This window comes from Talpa europaea (assembly GCF_964194135.1).
Source record: "Talpa europaea genome assembly, chromosome: 7".
Lineage (NCBI taxonomy): Eukaryota > Metazoa > Chordata > Mammalia > Eulipotyphla > Talpidae > Talpa > Talpa europaea.
In genome coordinates, this window is record NC_140074.1 from 95993608 (window position 1) to 96017947 (window position 24340).

The following is a 24340-nucleotide window of genomic DNA, read 5'->3' on the forward strand; positions in this document are numbered from 1 at the left end:
CCCTGCTCTTTACCCTCCATATACTCCCATTGTTAAGAAGCTGGCCTGAATGAATGTCTTTCAATGTCCTTCAACAAAGTAGGGTTGGGGCATCCCACAGGATTAAGAAAGCATAGTGTGTGCCTGGTTCAGCCTCTCCCATGCATGCTTGCTCATCTGCTCACCAGCACCCCAGCCTCACTTTCTCTTCCAGAGCACAGAGGGCCACCTCAGTGGTCTGATCATGACGGTCACGGTTTTCTAGATGTTTCCAGCAGTAGATGAGTGGACAGTCAGGCCTACGTCATTCTTGGTCACTGCAGCCACTTGGCCATGCCTCAGCACACAAGGAAATGTTTGACCAGGGAACAGTTATTATTGGTACCTGGAATCAGAACACAGGAGCAGCATGTGCCCAAGCAACAGAAAGACACCCAAAAATAATTCCTGACTCTCAACCTTGTTTGGGAAACATGGCCGAGGCTGGGGCAAGAACAGCACTGACAGAGTGGCCTATCAGGCCACATTTTTCCCAGCTTCATACCAACACCCCTGTCTCCTCCTTACCACAAAGTTTGAGGCCTATGTACCACAGGGAAGCACATGTGAAAGACAGCTATGTCCCAGAGTCAGATAATACCAGGTAGAGGAGAGAAGGGAGTAGGTAGGCCACTCATTGGGTGAGAAGGAGACTTAAATCTATGATATATGTTGCAAATACTAGCCTTCAGCTCTGGAAGGGACCCAGCTAGGCCCAGGGTAGGATTCAACAAAAAGGAAAAGGTCAAAGACTCAATTATGGACAGGTGCTACTGCTTTCTGAAGGAAGAAGCTTCAGTTAGCTGATGTTCTGTTATATCCGGGACTTGTGGTCTTTATCTGGCACTGTATAAAGATGCAAACCTAACAGCCATCTAAGATGCTTTCCATGACTTGCTTAACCCAGTTTCTAGTCTGCCAATGTCATGCTTTGGTGTGTATTTTTCTGCCACCTTTATAGAACCTTGGAGTATTTAACAAGCAGGATAGGGTTTAAAAATAGGTCTCAGAGCTTTGCTTGCCTGTGGTGGTAACTTTCCACCACCACTGAGGTTGTCTTTAACACTAGTCACTAAGGAACCTCTGTTTGCAAACAATAGTCAAATATTAGAAGTCTTGAATAAGCTTATGCAAAAAAAGAACACTCATTATAAAGATACTAGGGTGTCTTAGGAATTCAGCCACAGGAATGTGGTTGGGCCTTGGAGGAAAATAAGCTAGAATGGAGGGTTTGAACCCCTTTGGACTACTTCCCCTGGCTCTCATCCATGCCCATTTTTCTCTGTGATTATCAGCCTGCTTTATTGTTTTCCTTGCTCCCGTGGTTGAAAATGTCCACCTCTGAGAGCTACTGAGTTTGCTCTTTCCTACTGTCATTTCCAGTTTATGAGGAAAAGCTCTGTATGACTGAGTGATGCCCATCCTTGGGGGAGAATGGAGATCAGGGAGAGAGCCATATCCATAGCAGATAAGCAAGGTGCTTCCTTCTAAACCCATTAGAAAGTCATTCCGAAGAGATTAAAGACAGGTATTACTAACTTCTCTTCTTTTCTACCTCCCTCTTCCATAACTTTGTTGTCATTCTCTCATTTAGACATGCCAGGTCTTCTATGCATTCATTTGGGAAATGAAAATTACTTCCACATAGACACACATACACACAAGCTGTTGTTGAGTGGAATTGGAGGAATGTATATTATGTAGTATGGGCTTAACAAGTCCATTTATATATTTAACTTTCCTGGGAGAAAAGGCCAGAAAAGCCTTCTGTAATTTCTAAACTATATGCAGTTCCTCCTTCGTGATATCCCCACCACTAATTATTTGTTTGACATCTTTGTCTCTCCGTAGACTATAAAATTTTCATTGGCAGAGCCCATGACAGCTTTATTCACAACTATATCTTCAGTGTCCAGACATACAGTAGGTGATCAATAAATGTTGAATGAATGAGTGATGTTAGCTTACTCACCTTACCATGACGTTCCCAGTTGAAAACATCACCTCAAAGGTCCCTGGCAGATTTACCAGTTTTACTATCAACACTCATAATAACAGAGCTTTATATATTTTTTTGCAAAAGTCTAATTAAAGATTTGACTTGCCTTTCTTGATTCTCCCTTCTCTCTCCCCTCCAGTTTTCCTTAATTTATTATCAAAACATAGTTATTCATTCTTTTTGCTTCTTTCTCAAGTCTTTCCCTTCCTCTCCATTTCCACTATGCCCAAGTAACTTTCTTGCCTGGTCCATGAGTCCAAACCAGCCCTACCTCCCCCATTCATTTTAGCATGCAATGAGTCACCCTAAAATCTGAGAGTTACCGTATTATCCAGCTGCTCAAAGAATGCTGGTACTGCCCTCTTCCTATACCATACAGCTGAATACTTCAGAGTAGCATTTAAGGACTTCTGTGGGTGAATCGCCACTTCTTTTCCCAGTAGTATCTCATGCCACATCACTATAGGATCCCTTTTCTGGAATAAGGCAATATTCTAGGAATACTACATATTTTGGGGGGCCTAATACAAAATGACAAGTAAGCATCTTTGTTCAAAAATGATTAAAATTTGAGATGGTGCCACAAGTCACAGGCTCATGGAGTCAGCCCTGCCCAGGATGTACCATGTTTATTCTATGACATTCAAGTTCTCATGTATGTTCTCCCCTAGCTCAAGAATGGCCTTTATCAACCATCTTACTCAGATGGTTCTCACTTGAAAATATAAAGGTCCAGTTCTTCTACCCTTGGTTGCCTTCTATTTATATGCATTCTTTAATGGTGTGTTGCCTAACACTTTATTTATCTAACTCAAGTGTGTATGTCTTCTCTTCACCATTAGATTATTCATGCCTCTGATTGCTTTGTATCACCCTCATGCCTCAGCAAAGAGCAAGGAATTGTTACTGAGAGGCTGAAATGACATATAAATGAATAAAATAAATGATCACCAGATTGGCCTGGTGATGCTAAAGTTTTCTGTAGTATTCATAAAAGTATGATTTTAGTTCACAGTTCCACCAGGGGATCACCTGAGATCCTGACACATCACGCCTGACTCTTCAGAACCCTTGGTAGAGTTCTGCTGTGCAGTCTCACACTCATTTTCTGCATTGTGGACATAATTCTAAGGACTGCTATAAGATAGTGAGTGAGCTCAAGAGGGAAACTGCAGAAATGAAGAAAAATCTGAGAGATCTGAATTTGAAGATATATAAAAACCCTAGTCAAAATCAAAGCCAAGTGTCATGAAATGTTAGCACTCCAAGGAGCCTCTGAAGTCATAGTTCTTTTTTTATTGTTTCATGAAAGAGGGAACTGAAGCCTAGAGAGGTGAAGGATCATGACCAGGGTCACATAGCTATTTCATGGAAGGAACAGGATCTGGTCTCCTGAACCCTTGTGTGACGGTAAGGGACCGCCCACTGATAGGCTGTGGCAGACACAGATCTTCTCATCACTACACATGAGTACTTGGCCTGTGCACAAAGCAGAAATTAAATACAGATGCAGATTATTTTTTAAAATAAAGTTCATTTTGTTTTCCTACAAATTCTGGACTTTGGTATGTAGCCATCCAAAATTCAAACTATAAAAATGATTTCCATTTAGACACAGCATTTCTATAGGCAGGACATAAAAAAGGTAGAGAGCAATGAGAGCACAAGTAGTATGTGTGGGTCTGGGAGAATGACTACTTTTTCCTTGTAATCGTGGGGTGCTTGTTGCTAGGCAAAATGTAGGAGATTCTAGTAGAAGCCAAGAGTTCATTCTAAGAAGTTGCTGCAGAAGTAGTATAAGCCCACCACCATCTGTTAATGTGAAAGGATGCTTTCCTCTGCTGCTGTTGCTAAGGGACCTGAGCTCAGTCCTCTGATGGAATCAGAAAGATTTGCTGTGTTCTCAAGGATTCACCTTCCCCTAGGAAGGTTCAGTGGACCAAGATGGGAGAACAGGGCTCTCTCAGTGCAATGGCTCCATACCCACTCCACCCCTCGCTCCATTCTTAAGCAATACCATATACAAATGGATAAGATCACTCCATTCTTAAGCAATACCATATACAAATATATATATATACAAATCACAAAAATAATGTATTTTAATTTGGAAGGGGCTTAGGAGCTATCCAATCCAATCATTTTCAAACTCTACTCCACAGGGCTTTGACATTTCAGGAGAGGTTCTGCTGTTTTTGCTCACTCCTGTGCTGTTGTTTTTTCCTTCCATGTAAAACTTCAGCTTTAAAAATATTTCATGTATTTTTTAAAAAAGGCTTGACAACACCTAATTCTAACTTAGTCCTTCCCTTTTTGGATATGGAGGTCGGATCCCAGAGAGATAAAATGATTGTATTATTATTTTGAAATATCATTGAAAGAAGACATTTAGGTTCACTTGTTAAAATCTGGGCAGTTATTTTCACCTTCCCACATAGCTATGGCACAGCCGTTCCTAGAGGGAGTAGAATTTATGGAACATGTGAAAAAAGGGGGAAAGCTGACTTTGTGATGATGCTATCTGGCTGGTACAGCGAGTGCACATCTTTAATTTTTCTGTTTCTCCTCTTCCCAAAAAGATGATTTATTAAATAATAAGCATAAATTATTTACTTCAAGTTTAAATACAAATTAACTTATAATCCAGAGAAAGACATGTAGGGTTAAAACATGTAGGCTGCGCAGAGGCTACAAAATCAGCAAGACTATGGGACATTGCTTAAGAAAAATGGAGGGATTGAGCAAAAAAATAGTTGAGTGAAGAGTAGAAGAGAAAATAAATCAGATATGAATAATAGGAAGACGTTAAGAAGGCAGTGTATCCATGGTAACATGAGAGAAGTAATGACTGGGGATGATGCTCTTAGCAATGATGACTTATTTGAATGGACCAAATAGAAGCTTAGCACACAAATTTCAGCTACTTTATTGCGATTATTTGCATGATAAAAAAGTTCATGGGCCCATGTAATACTCTAGATAGTAAACCAGAACTAATAATTGTCAAAGAGTTAGGAAGCACTAAGATGATTCGTGTTGTTGTTTGGGGATGATAATATTGCTGGTACTCTTGGAAAGTCTTCTGCACCCAGTATGTAGGAAACGACAGCCTTCTCCACCTGAAGTGGCAAAGGAGAGAATTCTGGGCTTCAGTTAGGCCTGTCACTGAAATATGAATGGATGGTGGCTCTACTGATTAGAGCAGATAGATAGCTCACATAAATTATCCCAGTCTCCTGTTTGCTGCTTCCAATTTATTTAGACAGTTGAGCACAGAGCCAGATTCTTACAGCAACTCTTCTATGGAAAATTAAGTTTTGCTTCTTTTTTTTTTTAACTTTTCTTTCTCCTTTCTTCCACCTGCCTCTTTTCTCCTTTCTGTTTTCCCTCTTCCCTTCCCTTCTTAATTCCTTTTTTCCTTCATCTTTTCTCTTTTCCTCAGTTTTTATTTCTTTCTTTCCTTTTATCAGAATTAGAACCCCCTTCCTATTTGGTCTACAGATAGTTCATGATATGAGCAAAAATGTAACGTATAAATCCAGAGTTTTGCCAGAACATTTGGCCTATTTCTTGTTTTCTTTCTGGGCTAAGACTTGGTATACCCTTGGTTTAACAAAGCTTTTATTTTCTATTAATTATACATGAATTAATAACCATTACAGGAATACTTTCTCTCTCTCTGTCTCTATCTCTGTCTCTCTCTCTCTAACACACACACAAATATTATTTTTATCATGAAAAAATCTTAGTTGTTCTACTCTAGTTCTGTTACTGCCTCTTTCTACCTAATCCCCTATCCTTGCTTTGTCTTCTTTTGTTTGCTCCATTTTTCTTAAAATCTTCAGTATTTTCAGAACTTATTCATTTCAGAATTTCATCAGACTAAACTTCCCTCCCAGTTGTGTATATACACACTCACATGAATACATGGCACTGCTATCTTAATTTGATATATTGCCTCTGTTACTGGGATGGGTATAAGGATAAACTCAGCCTGACACCAAATAAAACAAACTGTTAAGGTCATAATAGAAAGAAAGTGTAAAAACAAATTTAAGGTTATATATGTATATACTATATGATTAAAATGATATCTAAAATCCATGTGATGTAGAAATTAATTATGTTGGAATAATTAATGATTTGGAAAAAGTAATTATGCCTTTTCTAATACTATGTACTAATATTAATTCCAGATGTACTGAAAGTCAGATGCAAAAACCAAAATTATAAAAATGTAAGAACACTGAAGTGAATATATAATCTGGATATGGAGATCTATCTAAATCTACACCTTAGATAGAAATTATGAAAGAGTTTTTTTTAAAGGATTGAATATCGAAATGTTAAATGCTAGAAATCGTCACAAACACAATTGAAAGGCAAACCAAAAACCAGGGAAAATTTACAACAGAGTTAACAATGTTTAACGTGTATGAAATATAATAGCTCTCCTGAATCTTTAAGGAAAAATTCCAATAGAAAAAAATTATAAAATATGTTATCAAGCAAAGATACTATTACTCAATAAATCTTGAAAACATGTTTGACCCATTAGAAAGTATAATGAGATACCATTATCACTTACCAAATTGGTAAAGCTTTTTTCTTCAGTAGCATTGTTATCTGTTGTTAATAGGGTATAGTAAAATGGGGTACCTCTGGTAGTTTTAGGAAGAATAGAAGTGATAATCATTCTGGAGGAAAAAGATTTAATGTACAGTGAAAGAAAAGTAATTAAAAAGATATTGGAACATGATGAAATACTATGTAAATGTTAAAAATGAAAGTCTCATATACACATCCACATCAATATAGCAGTTTATTGCTATTGAAAAAGCAAGGCACAAACCCATATTAAAAGTAATTTACACATAAAATATTTGTTTGTTTATATTTCTCAAATCTTTTCCTCAGAATTTCTTGAAATGTTTGTTAAAATGTATTTCCAGTACGCCTTGTACCATAGCCCACTGGACTATGATCTCCAGTAAAAGGACCCAAAAAAAAGGTGTTTTGTTTTTTTTTTAACCAGACCCCCACATGACTCTTAGTAATAAGTAAATTGGGGCAAGCCTGATCAAAGCTAATCCAGTCTCTTCTTGCAGTTTACATAGAAAGGTAGATATAGAGATATCTGTCTAATGTAACAAGTGATTAAGAGCAAAGTGGAGTCCAGAACTACATGTGCTATATTCTGGAAGAATATGCCTTTCTAGAACACCAAGACCAGTGTTCTTAAACTCCCTACTACTTCAGTCAGACAGGTACCAGAACATCTCTTCAATTGTTTCACATTTAAAACAATCTCTCTTTGTTGATGGTAAATGGAAAGTTTTCCATCTCCACCGTTCCCTAGCAATGTGACATTTTCAAACAGTAGCACAAAACTCTTTAAATAGCAAAGATCCATTTCCACTCTATCGTGACTCAGTACAGCCACAGGATTCTTCTCAAACTTTCCTAAAAATGTCATCTTTGGGCTGGACTCAAGAGGAACATTTCAGCCAAGGAGACGCATTTTCCACTCTGTCAGGAATGAGCAAGCATGGGGTTGGAACATAAAGTGTTTTGAAATCCTCAGAAAAGCAATACTTCTCACCAAAACCATGGCAACAGCTCTGTATGATGTCGTCATGGCCTGGGATCATTCAGGGGCCTCAACCTGACTGGTGACTCAGCTGGATCCATCACCTCTATCATTGATTGGTACAGTCACCTTGCTGCCTGTTGGCTCCAGGGTGAAAATAGTCCCCTACATGATGCTGTGGACACATTGTGAACAGTGATGCTAAGCTGAGAGCCCTTCATGTTGTGTTATTGTGGAGGCAGGTCTCATGAATCATGTCTCATGTTCTAGTGGCTTCTGACTCTTCATTTGAAAGAACCTCTCCAAATGGAGGAAACACATTAAACATAAGGAGACTTGGCAAAGTTACTGTTTTGTCATTCAAATAGTTCCATCTGGAATTTGCACCTGTGAGGCAAAATTTTAGAATCCAGACTAATGGGTTTGAATTTTTTTCCCTCAGTTTGTATCTCTGTGGCCTTGAGTGAGATATTCCTGCCCTCTGGGTCTTAGGAGCTATAACCTGAGGGAAATAATTCCTTCTGGATTAGTAGGGGGGTTCAATGAGATGATTTATTTAAAAAAAGGCTGTCCCAGAGACTAGCATTTTTCAATTCTAGCACTACCCAACAGACAAGGAAAAGAAATGAAAGGATGAACAGAAAGGTGTAAGAAGTGATGTGTGACAAGTTGAGGACTCAGTAGTTTCTCTTTGCTCCGTTTTCTGTCCTGTGCCTTTCCCACCTTTCCGTGTATACCTCATAACCCATTTCTTCAGTCCCCTCTTCCTACAAGATTTCTACAAAATTGGGGTTCCCCTGGTGGCGCAGCGGTTGAGCACTGGGCTGCAAGGCTGCCCATCAGCCTCAGCAGCACCAGTTCGTTCCCTGGCCACCGGCGAGGGTCCCACAAAAAAAAAAAAAAAGAGATTTCTACAAAATTCCTCCTTCCCAGTTTGTGCCACCTACCCACAGAGACCAGGAATCCTGGATATGGCCAGTGTTTAAGGCATTAGTCTCACAAGGCAACTTACAGCTCCCTTTTCTTCTTCAGATTCTGTAACCAGATGTAAACAAGTGCACTTTCTCCTGAAGCAGCCACCATCATTACAAATCAGAAAGATATGTGACAGCCTTGTACAGTTTAGAAGTGGTTAACTCATTAACTCCATCCCAATAATCCCGAAATTGGTTATTGAGATTTATTGTTAATATTATTGCCATATACAGATGGGCGGGCTACAACTCTAGACATAGACTTGCCTAAAGTTACATAACTTGATGTAACTGACTTGACTCAGCTTGACTCAGAGTTGAGCTTATGGTTTCCATTCTGAACCCCTTACTCTGTCATGCTGCCTCCCTTCTACTTCAAGAAAGTTCTGCCCATCAGCTAGAGGAATAGGGCAGAGGTGACTGTCTGTGTGACAAGAGCAATGTCACATGTCCAATGGTCTTGATATTTCCTGTTTCTTCAACCTGAAACTCACAAGAGACCAGCACAGGTACTTAACCTTCCTCTCCTGGGTGGTTCTGCTCCCCCACCCCCACCCCCAGGCACATGCAAGAGGTGTATTCTGTTTGTGAACCAGTGGTGTGTAGAGGTACTCTAGTTCTTATTCTTGAATCATGTTCCCTCCCAGACCCAGGTGCATGCAGGGGACTTATCCCTAGTCCTGCACTGCACTTGATCCCAAAGTTTCTATATATCCTTTAATAATGATTAAGCAGGGGACTGCTTCTCTGACTTAATAGGGTTTACACTTAACGATTGTAGAATATCAGAGGAATGTATTCCTTCTTTGAGGGGAGGAAGGTGCCTGGAGTGTTAGTGGAAGTTGCTATGCTGGTTCAAGCTAGAGTAGTCGAGAAGCATTTGTTTTAGAATGGTAATAAGAAGATCCTCCCTACCTGACATGAAATCTATCACAAGTCTAGAATAATTTGAATAGTGTAATACTGGACCAAGAATAGCCAAATTAATTGGAAAATCAAGAGCCGGGGTCTTCTGAGTAAAAAAGCAACTTGACTGTAAACATTTGATTCCCAATTCTGACAACAGTGACCAAGAGAATGCAAAAAGAGGGATAGGGCCTCCCTGGTGGTGCAAGGGGTTAAGACACAACCTATGAAGCTGTCTGCAACCACTGCGGCATGAGTTCTATCCGCAGTGAGGAAGCTGACCCACATGGCATAGCAGACCTCTCCTGTCTTGCCCACTGCTCCCCTCAGCAGTGTATTTCAGTAGATCTACCTGTTCTGTTCTCTACTCATCTCTGGTGAATCCTCTCATCTCCTGCACCTCTGGCCTTTACCCCACTTCTTGTATGCATAAATCTTTTTTTAAAAAATAGAGGGATAGGGATCTCCCTGGTGGCACAAGGGGTTAAGCACTGCATTATGAAGCAATCTGCGGCCTCTGCAGTACAAGTTCGATCCCCAGCTGGCCAGGAAGCAACCCACATCATGAAGCAGACCTCTTCTGCCTTGCCCGCTGCTCCCTCAACAGTGTGTTTCAATCAGTCTGTCAGTTCTGTTCCCCACTCTGTCTCTGGTGAATCCTCTCACCCCCTCATCTCTGGCCTGTACCCCAGCTCTTGTATGCTTTAATAAATAAATCTTTAAAAAAAATAGAGGGATAAATGACCTGGGTTCCAGAAGCTTGGAAAGATTGACACCCAAATGCCAGAGCTGTAGGGGACATGTTGGGATGGCATGGAGAAGGCACCGAGAGCTCACCTCTCTTTACTTCCCAAAGATAACCATATGGCCTTAAAGGAAGTGGTGAGAAAGCTCCATGAAATCTGTAGGTGGTTAGAACTGGGAGTGGGGAGAAGGCATGGGCCAAAAGGCACCCCGCTGCTCCATCTATTTTTAGCCATAGTGGATGAGTGGAGCTCTGCCAAGAGCTCTGGGGACACAAATGACCACAGCAAGCTGAACCAAGGCGGGAGGCACTGCTCAGCAAAACACAAAGAGGCAAAGAGGGAAGGAGGTCAGTAATGGTTGAGGGCAGCTGTACCCAGAGGGAAGGACTGCTTCACGGAGCACAAGATTTCGGGGCTCTCCCACATGCCAGGCAGCAGCAACCACAGAAAAGGATGTGGACATTTGCTCTGAACAAGAGCCATCCAGGGACAAAAATCCACTGCCAAGATTATCCTGGCCTTGGCTCCCAGTCTCTCCCTTTAGGCCTGGAGCCCTGAACTGGCAGCCAGGCCTCCAGCTTCAGTGGACATAAGGAGTATAGCAGCTTCCAAGTGATAAGAGCAGCAAGGCCAAACGCAGTAGGTAACCCAGGCATGCTGAGCTACTGAGAAGAAAATTATTACCACCTTTTAGGAGAGCTATTTGCCCTACCTACCAAAAGCCTTCAAACTTGACATTTTCTATAACCAAACAGTTCCACTTCTAGGAATATAACTTAGGGAAATATTGAGGACCTGGTTTTACATTAACTACAAAGAATGTTCACTGCTGTTTTTTTATGGTAAAATATTGCAAACAAACTAAATAGCCAACAGTGGACATTTGTTTCAAGACCTTATAGAATAACCAAAAAATGTAATACTATATTGTGACTAAAATAACATCTATTAAAAAATTAAATGATATTGGGATATACCTATGCTATATAAGTAATAAAAAAGCAGCTAATGGAGGAAAATTTACAATGTAATCCCACATAATCATATAGGAAGAAGGACCTTAATGCATCAGATATTAGCAATGCATCAGATATTAGCAATAGTTATCTTAAGTTCAGAGATAAGTACTTTTTTTCCTGGAAACTTACTTAATGTTTCTACATTGAGTTAATACAGGTTTTGCTTACCACCTCTTTATCCCTTTGTGTTAAAGAGAACACTTCAGCTCGTTCTTCTAGTATACTAATTGATTTGTAATTATATTCATTCTGAGATTCAGCCATCCTTATTTTAGTAAACTAAAATTTACTTTGATCTTTGGTCTAATTTTTTTTAATTTTAGTGAAATACACACAACTTAAAATTTACCATTTTTAAGTGTGTTTCAATGGCATAAGCACATTCACGCTGTTGTGCAACCATCACCACCCTCCATCTCCACGTTTCCTTTCATCTTACAAAAAATGAAAGCCATTACCATTTATACAGCAATCCTCCATTTCTCCCTTCCCCTGCAAGTCACCATCCTATTCACTCTAGACTGTTCTAAATACCACATTAAGTGCAATCATATGGTATTTGTTCTTTCGTGATTGGGTTATTTCATTTCACATAATGTTCAGGTTTCATCCATGCTCACCAATATGTGTCAGAATCCCTCCCTTTTAAGGCTAATACTCGATTGTGTGTATGGACCATGTTGTATTTGTCTATACCTCCACTGATGGACTCTTGGGTTGCTACACCTTTTAGTTATTATGAATAGTGCTGCTGTGAATGTGGGTCTCTTCAAATCTTTGCTTTCATTTCTTTTAAGTGAAAACTCACAAGTGGCATTGCTGGACCACTGGTAGTTTTATCTTGAATTTTTTGAGGAGCTGTCATACTGTTTTCATAGTGCCTGTACATTCTACATCCCCAACAATGGTACACAAGGATTCCAATTTCTCCACAGTCTTCCCAGCACTTGTTTCTCTCTCTCTCTCTTTCTCTCTCTCATTAGTCATCCTAATGAATGTGAGATAGTTTATTTTATTTTTAATTAATGAAAATTGTCTTGTCTATCTCAATCCATACATTCTTTCCTTCTAAGTTTAGAGTCTTTCTTTCATGGTGCTGACATTCCTCCCATACTAGGTGATTACTGATCATGCCCTCACATTGTGCCTTTGTGGAAACCTGTTAGACTCTCTGGTGTGAAGGTGAGCACAGCCTGTGGGGAAAAGACATGTTGCTGACACTTGTGTTTTGATCTGACTCCAGGATTGGGAGGGATATGCAGGGTTACCAGTGGCTAGTTTCAGATAGTGAAAGATTCAGTACCCCGTTGGGTTTTGCCAACAATCTGGAAACCCACTCCTGTGTCTCCCGAGATACCTTATCTGCTGCTCTTACCTAGAGACAGATGGTAGCATCCCCCATAAGCAGTGTCTGGTCCACTGTGGAGAGGGCTTCAGGACAAGGTGGAGATTGACCTCTTGTTTTGACACCTCAACTAACAATCCTGTCACTGAGCCTTCGACCACCTCCTTCTTCTTTCAGTCATCACTTGCATCTATCTTGAGATGTAGTTTTCCATTTCAATACCATATTCTTTCTATGTCTGAAAGACTATTTGTAGATCTGATCCACTGAAGAACCCTATCCTTCTTTTCCAATGTCAGTATAGATTTTTAAAACCATCGTTTCTGTTATTTATAGGAATCGGGTATGTGCTCAGTTTGTCATCTTGAAATAGAAAACATTTACTGCTTTTGCTGCTAAAAAAGAAAGGGATAGGAAGTGTAAATTACTATACATTAGAAATTAGCACCTAGAAACAGATCGCGCTTAATATAGAAGTTTAGTAAATGGCAACAGTCACACTACGAATCAGTGAGCAAAGGAAAATTCTTCAACAAATGGTGGTTGTGTGTAGTTATATACAGTTGCCAACTAGTTGGAATAAATTAAGATGATAGCCTAGCCTCAAATCATATACCAAGTTCCACATGTGGACCCATGTTGGTAAAGGCAAAGGATGTGAACACATATATTGGTGTTTGGCTTGGGTGTGTTGAAGAAGAAGAAGAAATGAAGAAATGTAACAAGGCCACAACAGAACACTGCACAAAGTAATCTTATGAAAAGAGTTTTAGGGAAATTAGTCTGGGAGTATGTGTACAGTGCACCGCAAAGAGAGAGCTATTGATAACTTACATGTTCTCAGGAAGCCCAGGTTTTCCTACTTCTGGATTGGTAGTGCTTACCTTTTGGAGGCCTTGGCCTTCTTTGGGAATCTGACAAACACTTTGGACTCTCTCCCAAGAAAAGGTGGATGTTTGCTGCCACCTGTGTACATGACAATTGTGGAATCCTTGAATTTCCTACAGCGTATTGAAAGATCCCAAACTAACCTCCCTTTATAGATAGTAGTATATGTTTCTCTCCTTCCTCATATCACCAAATTCTTCAGATACATTTTGTTCAAAATTTTTCATATTTTCTCTTTCATTTCCATTTCTATTTTCTTCATCATATACTATTACTAGTATATATATATGAAATAATTTATAAATAGTAAAAAGCATATTACTATTGATATGTGTGTGCTGTTATATGTGTGCATGTATGATATATAATAAATTGTGATATGGATAGTAACACATTTTTATAATATAGACTATAGTTAATTTAAATTTTTCTAAGTAAGACATGACTCCAGGGGCCTCCCCGGTGGCGCAGCGGTTGAGCGCTGGGTTGCAAAGCTGCCCGCAGCCTCAGCAGCACCGGTTCGATCCCCGGCCACCGGGTGAGGGTCCCACATGGCGCGCAGACCTCTCCTGCAGCCCGCTGCTCCCCTCAGCAGTATTCTTCGTCAGTCTGCTTGCTCTGCTCTCCGCTCTGACTCTGGTGAATTCTCTCACCCTCTGGCGCTTCTGACTATACCCAGTGCTTGTATAAATAAATAAATAAATCTTTAAAAAAAAAAAAAAAGACATGACTCCAAAAGACCCTGTTTGAATTTCCACATGGATCCCATCTCCTCATAATACTACCATTTATTGATGAATTATGAATTATGACATGCCAGGCACTCTGCTAAGCAGCCTGTGTACATTGTATTATCAAACTTTATAGCAACACCACAAGGTATGCACTGTTCCCACTTATAAACGAGGACAGTAAAGGTCAGAGAGCTTAAGCAGCTTGTCCAGAGTTACCCACCTATGAAGGGACTAGAGATGAGATTTCAACCAGGTGAGACTCCAAAACCTTTCTTCCTTGTGTCTCTCCTTTTGAAATCACAGACAAATCCCTAACAGAGATTGATGGTGATGGTATTAAATCCCTAACAGAGATTGATGGTGATGGTATTCATTTCCCAGGTGGTTTAGTGGAGAAAAAGGGAAGTTGCTGCTGTGAAAATAAGATTCATTTCAAAGAGGAGACAATTGTTCTAATCCCAGCTTGTCACCTCCTTGCTGCAAAAACCTGCCACTCTCTCGGCTTCTCTCATCCTTCTCTCTCCATATCTACAATGGAAATGAAATGTACCTCACACTTTTGTAACCATTCTAGAAATAAAAGTCATGCAAGATGTGTATGATGCAAAACAAGTCATATTTAGCGCAACTCACAAACTAATGCTTCCTTTTCTAAGTTTTGCAGTTACGACTTCAACAGAGAAGGACCCAGGAACAGCTGGCTAACCAAGGCATAATACCACGTGAGTAGCTGTGTCTCTTATTACTCATACATCACCATTGGACCATCCTATCTGAGAGCTGGAAAGCAGCTCAGGGCACCATGTTTTCATCTCCCATAGAACCTGTCTCAACAGAAATTCCAGACCTTGGATACTCTGCTCAAATGCTAGTCATCTGCAGGAGCTTCCTTTTAATGATATAGGTTTGTCTAGGTTGTTTTTTTTTCTAAACACAATTCATTATGGGCATTCCTCACCTTCTGTTATTTTTAGAATTGGTTATAATCACTATTCCTTAGAAGGATCATCACATAATCTTATTCTCACTTCCTTGGCTTCACTTCCATTTGAGGTGCTGGAACCCACAATGAATTGAATATTCTCAAGTGTTTCCCTTGTGGAAGAGTGATGAGCAATTCCTTTTTAGCTGTATTGTTGAATTACTGGCCATAATTTGGGTCAAAAAAAAAAGAAAGATTATTGAGAAGATATATTTGAAATTTCCTACCAATTGGGAGATTACATCTCTATGGAAGTTGTGTCAATCAAATGCCCATTTGTGTAATGGGATAGAGTACACAGATGCATTTGTGTGAAATGATTTGTTCTCTGGATTTCCAGAATCAAATAGTTTCTATATGAATAAAATGTTGCTTGGTTGAAATTCATACTGTATTGTCAATGTAGTTACTAAAAAAGTCTTATGCATAATAAAATGATTTTTATTTTTAATTAAATAAAATGATAAAGGTTAATTATCATTCATTTTCCCTAATATTCAGCCACCTTCTTTCAAGTGTGTAGATTCTCCCATGGGAAAGGGTCAGATTCACAGTGGTGCCCACTGCTGGCCCAGCAAGGACAGACCTTCACTCCTTAGCTCCTCTCAGAAAACCAGACCCCAGAGGAATATCCACCCATTGAGAGATTGGGGCAGAGACGGTTAATATCTTCAACCTAGTTGGAGAGGGAATATGTGATCTAAATTTAGTGCAGAGGAGGCATGTTTACCCAGCACCCAAGGGTATAAGTGTAAAGGCAACCCATGGAGAGAAGAAAGTGTTGCAGTTCCATCGAAGTCAACAAATTTTATGACAAACCAGACTACATGCAATACTGCATGTAGTCTCTCCTTCAGAGAGACTCAAGATTTTAGGGGGAAAAGTGATAAAAAAAAAAAAAACAACAGAAAAGTATCATTTAAGGTGTAACTTGCTATCTTCCACAAGAGGGCTTTTTATTTCAGTGTTCTATTCTTTGGCTTTTTTGAAGCAGAAGGAAAGAGAAAAAGAGGAAGGAAGCAGGATAGAATGAAGGGAAGAATATACACTGGCTGAAACAGGGTTGAAAGCCTCTGCCCCATTCACTTGGTCTCCCCATGTAGCTGCGCCCTAATTATCCTCCCTGAAATGTCAGTTCTCTTCACAATAGAATTTAACATCTGTGACCTAGTCCATGCCCCATTCTCTTCAATGTTAATGACAGTGAGGTTGAGGAGGCCTAACATATTTTTCAAGTGTCCCAAAGCCAGGTTCTAATATGGTCTTATTTTCTTCAAATTTGAATTGTGAAACTTAAATGCATGCACAATAAAATTATCAGTGAAGTCTCATTTTATTCATAAAATTTGAAAATTTTCAGGCCTACACACCCATTTTAAAACATCATAATTGCCTAAATTGAAATTTGATGGTCGTGTTAATTGTCCTTATAGCATTATTATATAGCACTACTGTTTCTAGTTGATCAACAGAAACCCTACCTTTCACCCTTTAGCAGAATTAGCCTTGAGTTTTATATTAGGTCAAATCTCAAGAGGTAGTCCATAGCAAAAAAAAAAAAAAAGAAAGAAAGAAAGAAAGAAATCTTCTATTGTGACAAACCTGCATCACAGAAGAACCCCTGTCTCCTTATCCCTGTATAGGGTTCTTTTCTCAGATATTCAGAAGGAATTACTTGCACTTTAAAAGCACCTAAGTTTCCATCCTAAAGCATTTTGTTGCCAAAAAAATAGTTAGAGTTGCATGTGTGAAAATGCCAAGGATAAACCAATGGTTTTAATGAAATAACTTCAGGTTCTACATTATAATTTATACCAAGATTGAAAGAAAAATTCCACTAACTTTATAGCAGATCTCACTTCAATTGCACATCACATTGATGGTTAAATGATAAGGTTTCCCCCTCACTAACTCCAAAGAACTAAATCATATGTAATTTTCAGTTGACTAGTGAAACTAGTTCAAATGAAAAATTGTTTCCTTCCTTCTTGGGCTTGCTTTTGAAGTTGCTGATGAGTTCCCAGCAACCAGCAACACATTCTCTTCTACAATTCCCCTTAACTATTTATCTTCAACATTTACTTACTTCTTACTTATGTGTATTCTGGGCTTGAGTTTTCCCCTTCAGGAGCTTTGAATGAATTTAAGGCACTGTTCCTTGAATTTAGTTAAAGGCAGGTTTCTGAGGCCAGAACCCCTACAACAACTTTGAGGACAGAAGCCCTGCAGCAACTTTGCACAGCAGGGAAACTGTTCTCAGGCTTGGAGCACAGTCTCAGGTCAGATTCTAAGATTGTTTTCACGTGGATAATGCCATTTGTAGAACTCACACTTTCAAAATTATCATGAAATCTTAGTGCAACGTCGTCTAGAAGTTAACTTAGAAATATTAGTTTAAGAATGTATTGTTTGGATCATTTTTCAAAATGTATAAATATTAAAGTCAGATGTTGTACACTTGAAACTAATATAATGCTATATGTCAATTAACCCTCCCTTTGTAAAATGAATTTATTATTTGAACAGATGCCAAAAACTCCATCTCTAATAATCTCAAAATAGAGATTCTCAACAGACATCAAAGGGACTGGCTTCACTGCCCCTCCCTTACAGATTCAAGGCTGCAAGAGGACACCAAGTTTCCCTATTTTCTCTTGACTGAGGGGCAGGAAAATCTCATGCTCTCATTGGCCTATGGAGGCCAGATCTGTTGATCATTTCTCCTGCAGATTTTCTCCTCCATAACTCTTTTCCTTGGACATCGCTCTCTTGGGTAGCATCTTAAACAACATCATTTTATTCCAATCGCTTCAGAAACCTTGGTGCAGAATGATGACCAGCTATCTGGATTAGATGCAATAAATAATTATAGAGTAATTCAGAGAATATTTTTGACCATGTGCCATGAGGAAGGCCCTATGGACCCCAGAGGAACCAGACATGATTACCATATAGCAGGAGCCCCAAAGCACCCCTGTTCAATCGTTCCCACTATTTTTTTAAGATTTATTTATTTATGCATACAAAAGCTAGGATGTAGGCCAGAGATGGGGGGGGGGGTGAGAGGATTCACCAGAGATGGAGTGGGCAGCAGGACAGGCAGATCTACTGAAATACAGTGGTGAGGGGAGCAGCAGGCGTGACAGGAGAGGTCTGCTGCACCATGTGGGTCAGCTCCCTGGCCAGGGATCAAATTCATGCTGCAGTGGCTGTCGATAGCTTCATAGTGCTGTGTCTCCACCCCTTGTGCCAGCAGGGAGGCCCAATTGTTACCACTATTGGGCAAGGTAACACCAATACATGGATGTGGGTACCTGGGTGGATTAAAAGAAAGAAACCGCTTTCTCTTTCCCTCTCCCTCTGCTGTTTGAGTGGGGTGATCTATAAGAACCCATGGGAGAGTGGAGAAAATCTGTACTCTCCTGGAATGCATAAACAAGATGAGAGAACTGAAATGGATTTTAGAGGACTGGGAATTCAGAGAGGCTGTGACTTCTCCACAGAGGCACGGAGAAAGCCGCCACTGGCCAGGAGGAAGAAAATGTCTGGGCAGCTTGGTTCCATGGTCTGATCAATGTAAATGATTTTAAAGATACGATGAGCTGTCTATGAATGGTGCTGCCTTTATTTGTTTTGCAGACTAATCCAAGCCACAGCAGCCACATACTTACCGCAAAGCCTTGGTAAATCCCTGAATTCTGTGATACTTCTCCTGAATAGCAAGAAGAATGACTGGGGCAATTCCTGTGCCCACACCACATGCAGCTTCATATAGTTTTGAGAAGTTGACTGGGCAAAGTCTTTCTTCCTGTTCTCAGTGCATTCGTCTGACTTGGCTTCTCCCACACCCTACCACACACTGTTGGCTGCCTGAGCAGAACACTGCACAAGGGGGTTAATCCGGCCGCCTCTTCCCTTCCTTCTAACATCTAAAATTCAGAGACAGGAAAAGGTTCCCTGGATTTTTCTGCCAAAATTTTTCTTGGTCAAAAATGCTAACTTCTTTCTCCCCCACCCAACCCCCACTTTTCCTTTAATTTTCTGGTTCCTTGCTCCTTAGAAACTAGTAAAGCAATAATTACAGAATAATTTGAATTTGTTTTGCACCCCTTCTGCTGAGAAATTTCATCAAATTCTCCAAGTGTTTGAGGCAGGTCTTAAATATTGCAGAGTTCCATTAGAAAAATCCACTATTTTTAGACTCCTAAGATTATCATTTGGGTACTGAATAAACAATTTATTACCAACCTAAAGAGAATATCATTTCCAAGAGTTATCACTTACTCATAGTTTATATCCCTTTTGCTTGGAAGAAAACTATTCATGATTCAATATGTCTTTAAAAGCAAGGCAAAGGGAGGACAGGCATTACTAAAACCATTTTATAAGTGGGGAACTGAGAACACAGGAAGATTATCAGAATTGTTCAAGGTTATACCGAAAATAGATGACAGAGCAAGGACTGGACCCAAATGGATACTTCCCAAATTTTTAGTCACCTGAGACTTTTCTTTAATTATACTCATCATTGCCATAGATCTTCAATGTGAAATAATTTTGTCTTCTTCCCAAAGAACCCTGTATATATGAATTATGAATCCACACGTCTGTTTTTGATTCATGAATAGTGTATAAACTGGCAAACCAGCACTTTTGCGATGAGAACCATTACCAAACCACATCGTCGTGATTCTAGGCAGCAGCAATGAAAAGTGACAGCTCTATTAGCCTCAGTCTTTCTCTGGAGAGACATTTTCTTCAGCTTTTTGAAATACTGAAAAGCAACCCAAAACACCCACCGGTGCTCCCCTTTTCATCTCTTAGACTGCCAAGGACCTTAGATTAGGACCCACTAAACTCCAGAGCAGAGGTACTCAAACAGCATGCAATCAGCTGAAGAGCTTGTTAAAACACAAATCTCTGGGCCCCACTCCCAAAGTCTGGCAAGGTTGTTCTGGGGAAGGGTCCAAGAACTGACATTTCTAACAAATTTGTAGGTGATGCTGAAAATGTTAGTGTGGGGGCTGCATTTTGAGAACTACTGCTCCAGTTGCTTCCCCAGAATCCACTTCTTTGATTTTGCCTCTTGGTCCTTACCCATAATCGTAAAGGTGTGGGGTGCTCTCCCTCCAAGCCTGACTGTGATGGACCCTGGGAGAGATGTCAGGCTGGCCATAGACAGCCCTGTCTCTGCCCACCAATACCACATCCCCTACACTGCTGGGGAATCAAGCCCCTCTTCTCAATTAACTGATTTTTCCTTTTTCTGGGCTCCTGTTGGAGACACAGAGTTAAAGTGGAGAGCAGAAGCCTGCAGGAGGCCTGTTCTTATCTTGAAATCTGTTTCTGAGCTCTAAGTAAGCAAATGTTTATACACACAGCTGACCCAAATTAGCTGGAGCTGTGGGGACAGAAACAGGAATAGCCCGTAACTAAACTCTGAGGCGAGAACATGAGTTCCCTGGTGAGAAGCGATTCATCTTCCTCCAGGGGGAATGAGTTAGATGTGTGGCCGACTGAATTTATAATCATATTTTAATTTGAGATCACATTGATTTATTTTTTTTTTAATTTAGAAATCCAAATTAGTTTTCCATCTTAAATGTCAATGTCCCTTAAATACAATCTCTTGCCATTTGATACTCCCACGGCTGGCAGCAAGAAAGGTCCTTTATGAAATTTCCAACAAGTCAACTTGAGGGGGATGTGAGGGGAGGTTGTGCCTTATAGCTTTTGCTGACCCTCAGGGGAGGTGGTGGCTAAAACCCACATTCTCTGGAGTCATGGAAAAGGCAAATGTCAACCACAGGGCCATGGTGGAATTGTTTTCCACAGTGTGACCGCAGGCCATGGCCCCATATAACATTCCTAAACCCCAAGGAAAATCCTGTGTGGTAGAATACAGTTCATACACCTCTTGGCCTTCTTCTCAAGACCTTGCTAAATGAACATAGCTTCTCCCACCCCATGGTAGAAGATCTGTGTGCTCCTGGCATCAGAGGACTAGACCACATGAATCATTTTACAGGGAAGTTATTCACACCAAGAAATGATAAATCTAAGTCCTACAAGCTAAGATACCGGAAATGCAATGTTTCTTAGAATTGAAGAGCCTCAGGGACAAGAGAACCAGATAAATTCCTCCAAAGTCATAAATCCAATTAAAACCAATTGCATTTGGAATGTAAGTGATATTTCAAGATAGGTTCATACTGTTCCCTTAGGGCTACTTCTTGAGGAAAGCAATGTTTTGTTGTTCTTAACCACTCAGTAAGGCTTCACTAAGATCAATTCCTTTTCTGGATTATGGAAATGTCTAAGTCACACCACTATATATCACCCAGTGAACACCAGACAGTATGATAGAGGTGAAGACCTCTCACAACAGATTGTACAGATTCACTAGGGCCCACTGGATGCCAGGAAGACGCTGTAGGATATGGTCACCTAGGGAAGCCAGAGTTGTTCTTCAGGACTCCGTCAGTGTAAATTGTAACTGTGATCAAATGCAGGAAAAGCCAGGCCTCCTTACTAAGGATGGTGACCAGATCCAAGTCAGAGGAAATGCAGGAGTGGTGCCCTAAACCACACATTTCTCTGACAATTTATCAGAGCTACTGAGTGCGGAGGAGTGGAGGGGTGGGGCTTTTGAAATAATGGCAGGTTTTGCAGATAGCCCGTGTTAGAATGAAAAGCAGAAAAGAGAAGCTGCTCTTAAGAGCAATGGAGAGGTGATATTCAAGCAACTATCCTGGAGTCAGCTTGATCCCCAGCAAACCCATCTGAAACCTGTGCTTAAATATACCATGGTTTTAAGGGCCAGATGAGGCATACACATATACACATGCACACATGTATACATCATATGCATGCACACACATACACACATACACAGCCCCAAATATTATCTGGCCAGAGACCCAGTTTTTATGCCAGCCAACATTTAGATGAATATGTTACTGTCTGTTGCTTGAGAGTGAGCATCTGGTGGAGTAACATTAGAATTCTGCATCATCCAATTCATCGACCTATCCAGATTTACCATTCAGAAAAATATTCCGTGCAACTCTGCAACCTCTAATCAACATTGCCACTTAAAATGAAAAGTAATTATTTATTTGTTTTGATTACTATTATAATATGCCAGTTTATTTCAATCACCCACAGAGGTAGCAAGTGCAACAGGTAGCAAATACAATTTGTGAATCTTGATTGAGATTGTTCCAGGGGACCAGGAAAACTGAAAAGAAAAATAGAATTTTGCTGAATGGATGTTTTACTCTTTGCTGAGTTCACAGAGTTTCCTAAATTGTCGTGAAGAGGGACCATGAAACAGGGCGGAGGAGCAGTGGCTAGTGGGAAGAATGGAGGCTGACACTCCGTCCAGGTTGTTCGTTGCTGCTGTGTGCTCGGGCCAGTGCCTGTGTCTGCTGGTTGTTCATGTTTTGAACATCACATCTTGAAAGAAGTTAGGTTGTCAAATGACCTAGGCGCCCAACCCTAACGATGACCCTGGGCAAGTCAACCGATTTCTGTGAAGCTCCATTTTCCCATTTTGTTCAGGGCTGGAGTTGTAACTCACCATTTCCAAGGTCCCTTCTAGTTCTCAAAGTCTGATTCTGTGCTTCTCACTCAGCACCCTTAGTGCTGGCTGTCCCTGACTGGCCAGTGTGTACCATGTCCAAAGAACAACTCCCTTCCTGCAAATCAGACACCCCTTGCCCCACAGAACACAGCTTCACCCAGACTTCTGCACTCAAGGGCAGAGCAAAGTCACAGGGGGTGACTTTGTTACCCCAATCTACCCTCTCCTTCAAAGTAGAGCCTTATCTGTGTCCCCACTTTCCATGGGCCCCTGCGTTTCCTCCGAAATTGGAATGCCCTATCTCTGCTACTTCTCTTCTTGCCACATATTCTGCCTCTACTGCTCCTGTTTTAGTCCTCAATTCCACCTCCCTCTGTATCCTATGGCTTCAGGGAAGCTGGTGTCGTCCAGGCCTCTCCTCTTCAGTTGCTTGTGGCCTAATTAAGGTGATCACGTCCGTACTGTGCACAGCTCAGCAAGCGCACCCGCAAATGCTGCGATGCTGGCCAGGGCTCCAAAGCCCACCTCTGCTCATGTATACATCTTTCTGTTTCAGCACTGAAAAGTTCAACTGAATTCCATGAACAAAGAAAACATTTGGAGAGTGACAAGGTAATTTTTGCAAACTGCCTTCCTGAACTTCCTCCCAGTGCTTAGTTTTGGTTAAAGTAGCAAAATATTTTTTTTTTTAAAATTGTAATACTATCTTTATTGTTTAAAGTTGTCAAGGAAGTGAAAAAAAGAATTTTTATTTTATTTTTTATTTTTTAATTTTTTTATTATTGAGGTAACATCGGTTACTGTCATTTTTAAAACAAACTCAACCGATACGCTTATATTCTACCTCCATACTACATAAAATCTTACTGGTATGAACTGAAAACCATGGAGAAAAGATCAAATATCTTAACCTCAAAACTGCTAATTTTTTGTTTTTAAAAATTGTCCCCACTCTTTTAATGTCAGGGGTGGGTTTTCAAATCAACTCACGGATACAATAGAGATCAAAGAGACATACAATGGGAGTAAGGCTGGTTTGCAAGCTGCCTCGCTTTTCATTATAGCCTTTTCTTAGGAAAAAATAGTCTTTTAAAAAACTCAATTCAATGGTCAGGCACGGTCTGTGGATTTAGAATTTATTTGTTTTACTTGCAGTTATTTGACGGCAAACAGAATTTACTTTATTTCAGTTCCTGGCTTATGTAGCATTGCAGAGGAGGGGACATTAGTTCATGTCCTACACCATCTGGCAAATCTCTGTAACCAGCATTCATCAATAATATAAATGCTAGTTAGCAAGCACTGGAACTGTAAGTCTGCAGAGGATGCCTTTCTCTTGGGATTTCTTTGTCTGAAGGTGCTAGCCCTGCAGCTAGTTTGTGGGTGGAGAAAGGAGCTCCTCGCTATAATTCTTCAGAGTTGCTCTTGAGAGGCTATGGTTCATATCACCTGGAGAATAACTGTCCTTTAGCAGAACTGAAGTGATATGCAGAACCCTCTCGAGCCCCAAATAGTAGATCCAATGTAGTGAGATAAAAGCCCAGAACTAGAATC

General features: G+C 40.3%; 1 protein-coding gene across 2 annotated transcripts in view; it reads left to right on the top strand.

The window, feature by feature from the left end:
* Nucleotides 1-24340, top strand: part of MYOCD (myocardin) — a gene marked incomplete at both ends in the record, with an annotated part of 76123 nt that overhangs the window by 14107 nt on the left and 37676 nt on the right. The window contains 2 exons of one of the 2 annotated variants that reach the window (XM_084238391.1): nt 14876-14941; nt 23343-23398. In XM_084238391.1, coding sequence (XP_084094517.1) covers nt 14876-14941; nt 23343-23398 — 122 coding nt within the window. The remainder of the gene's footprint in view (nt 1-14875; nt 14942-23342; nt 23399-24340) is intronic. The other variant, XM_084238392.1, reaches the window with a different exon arrangement.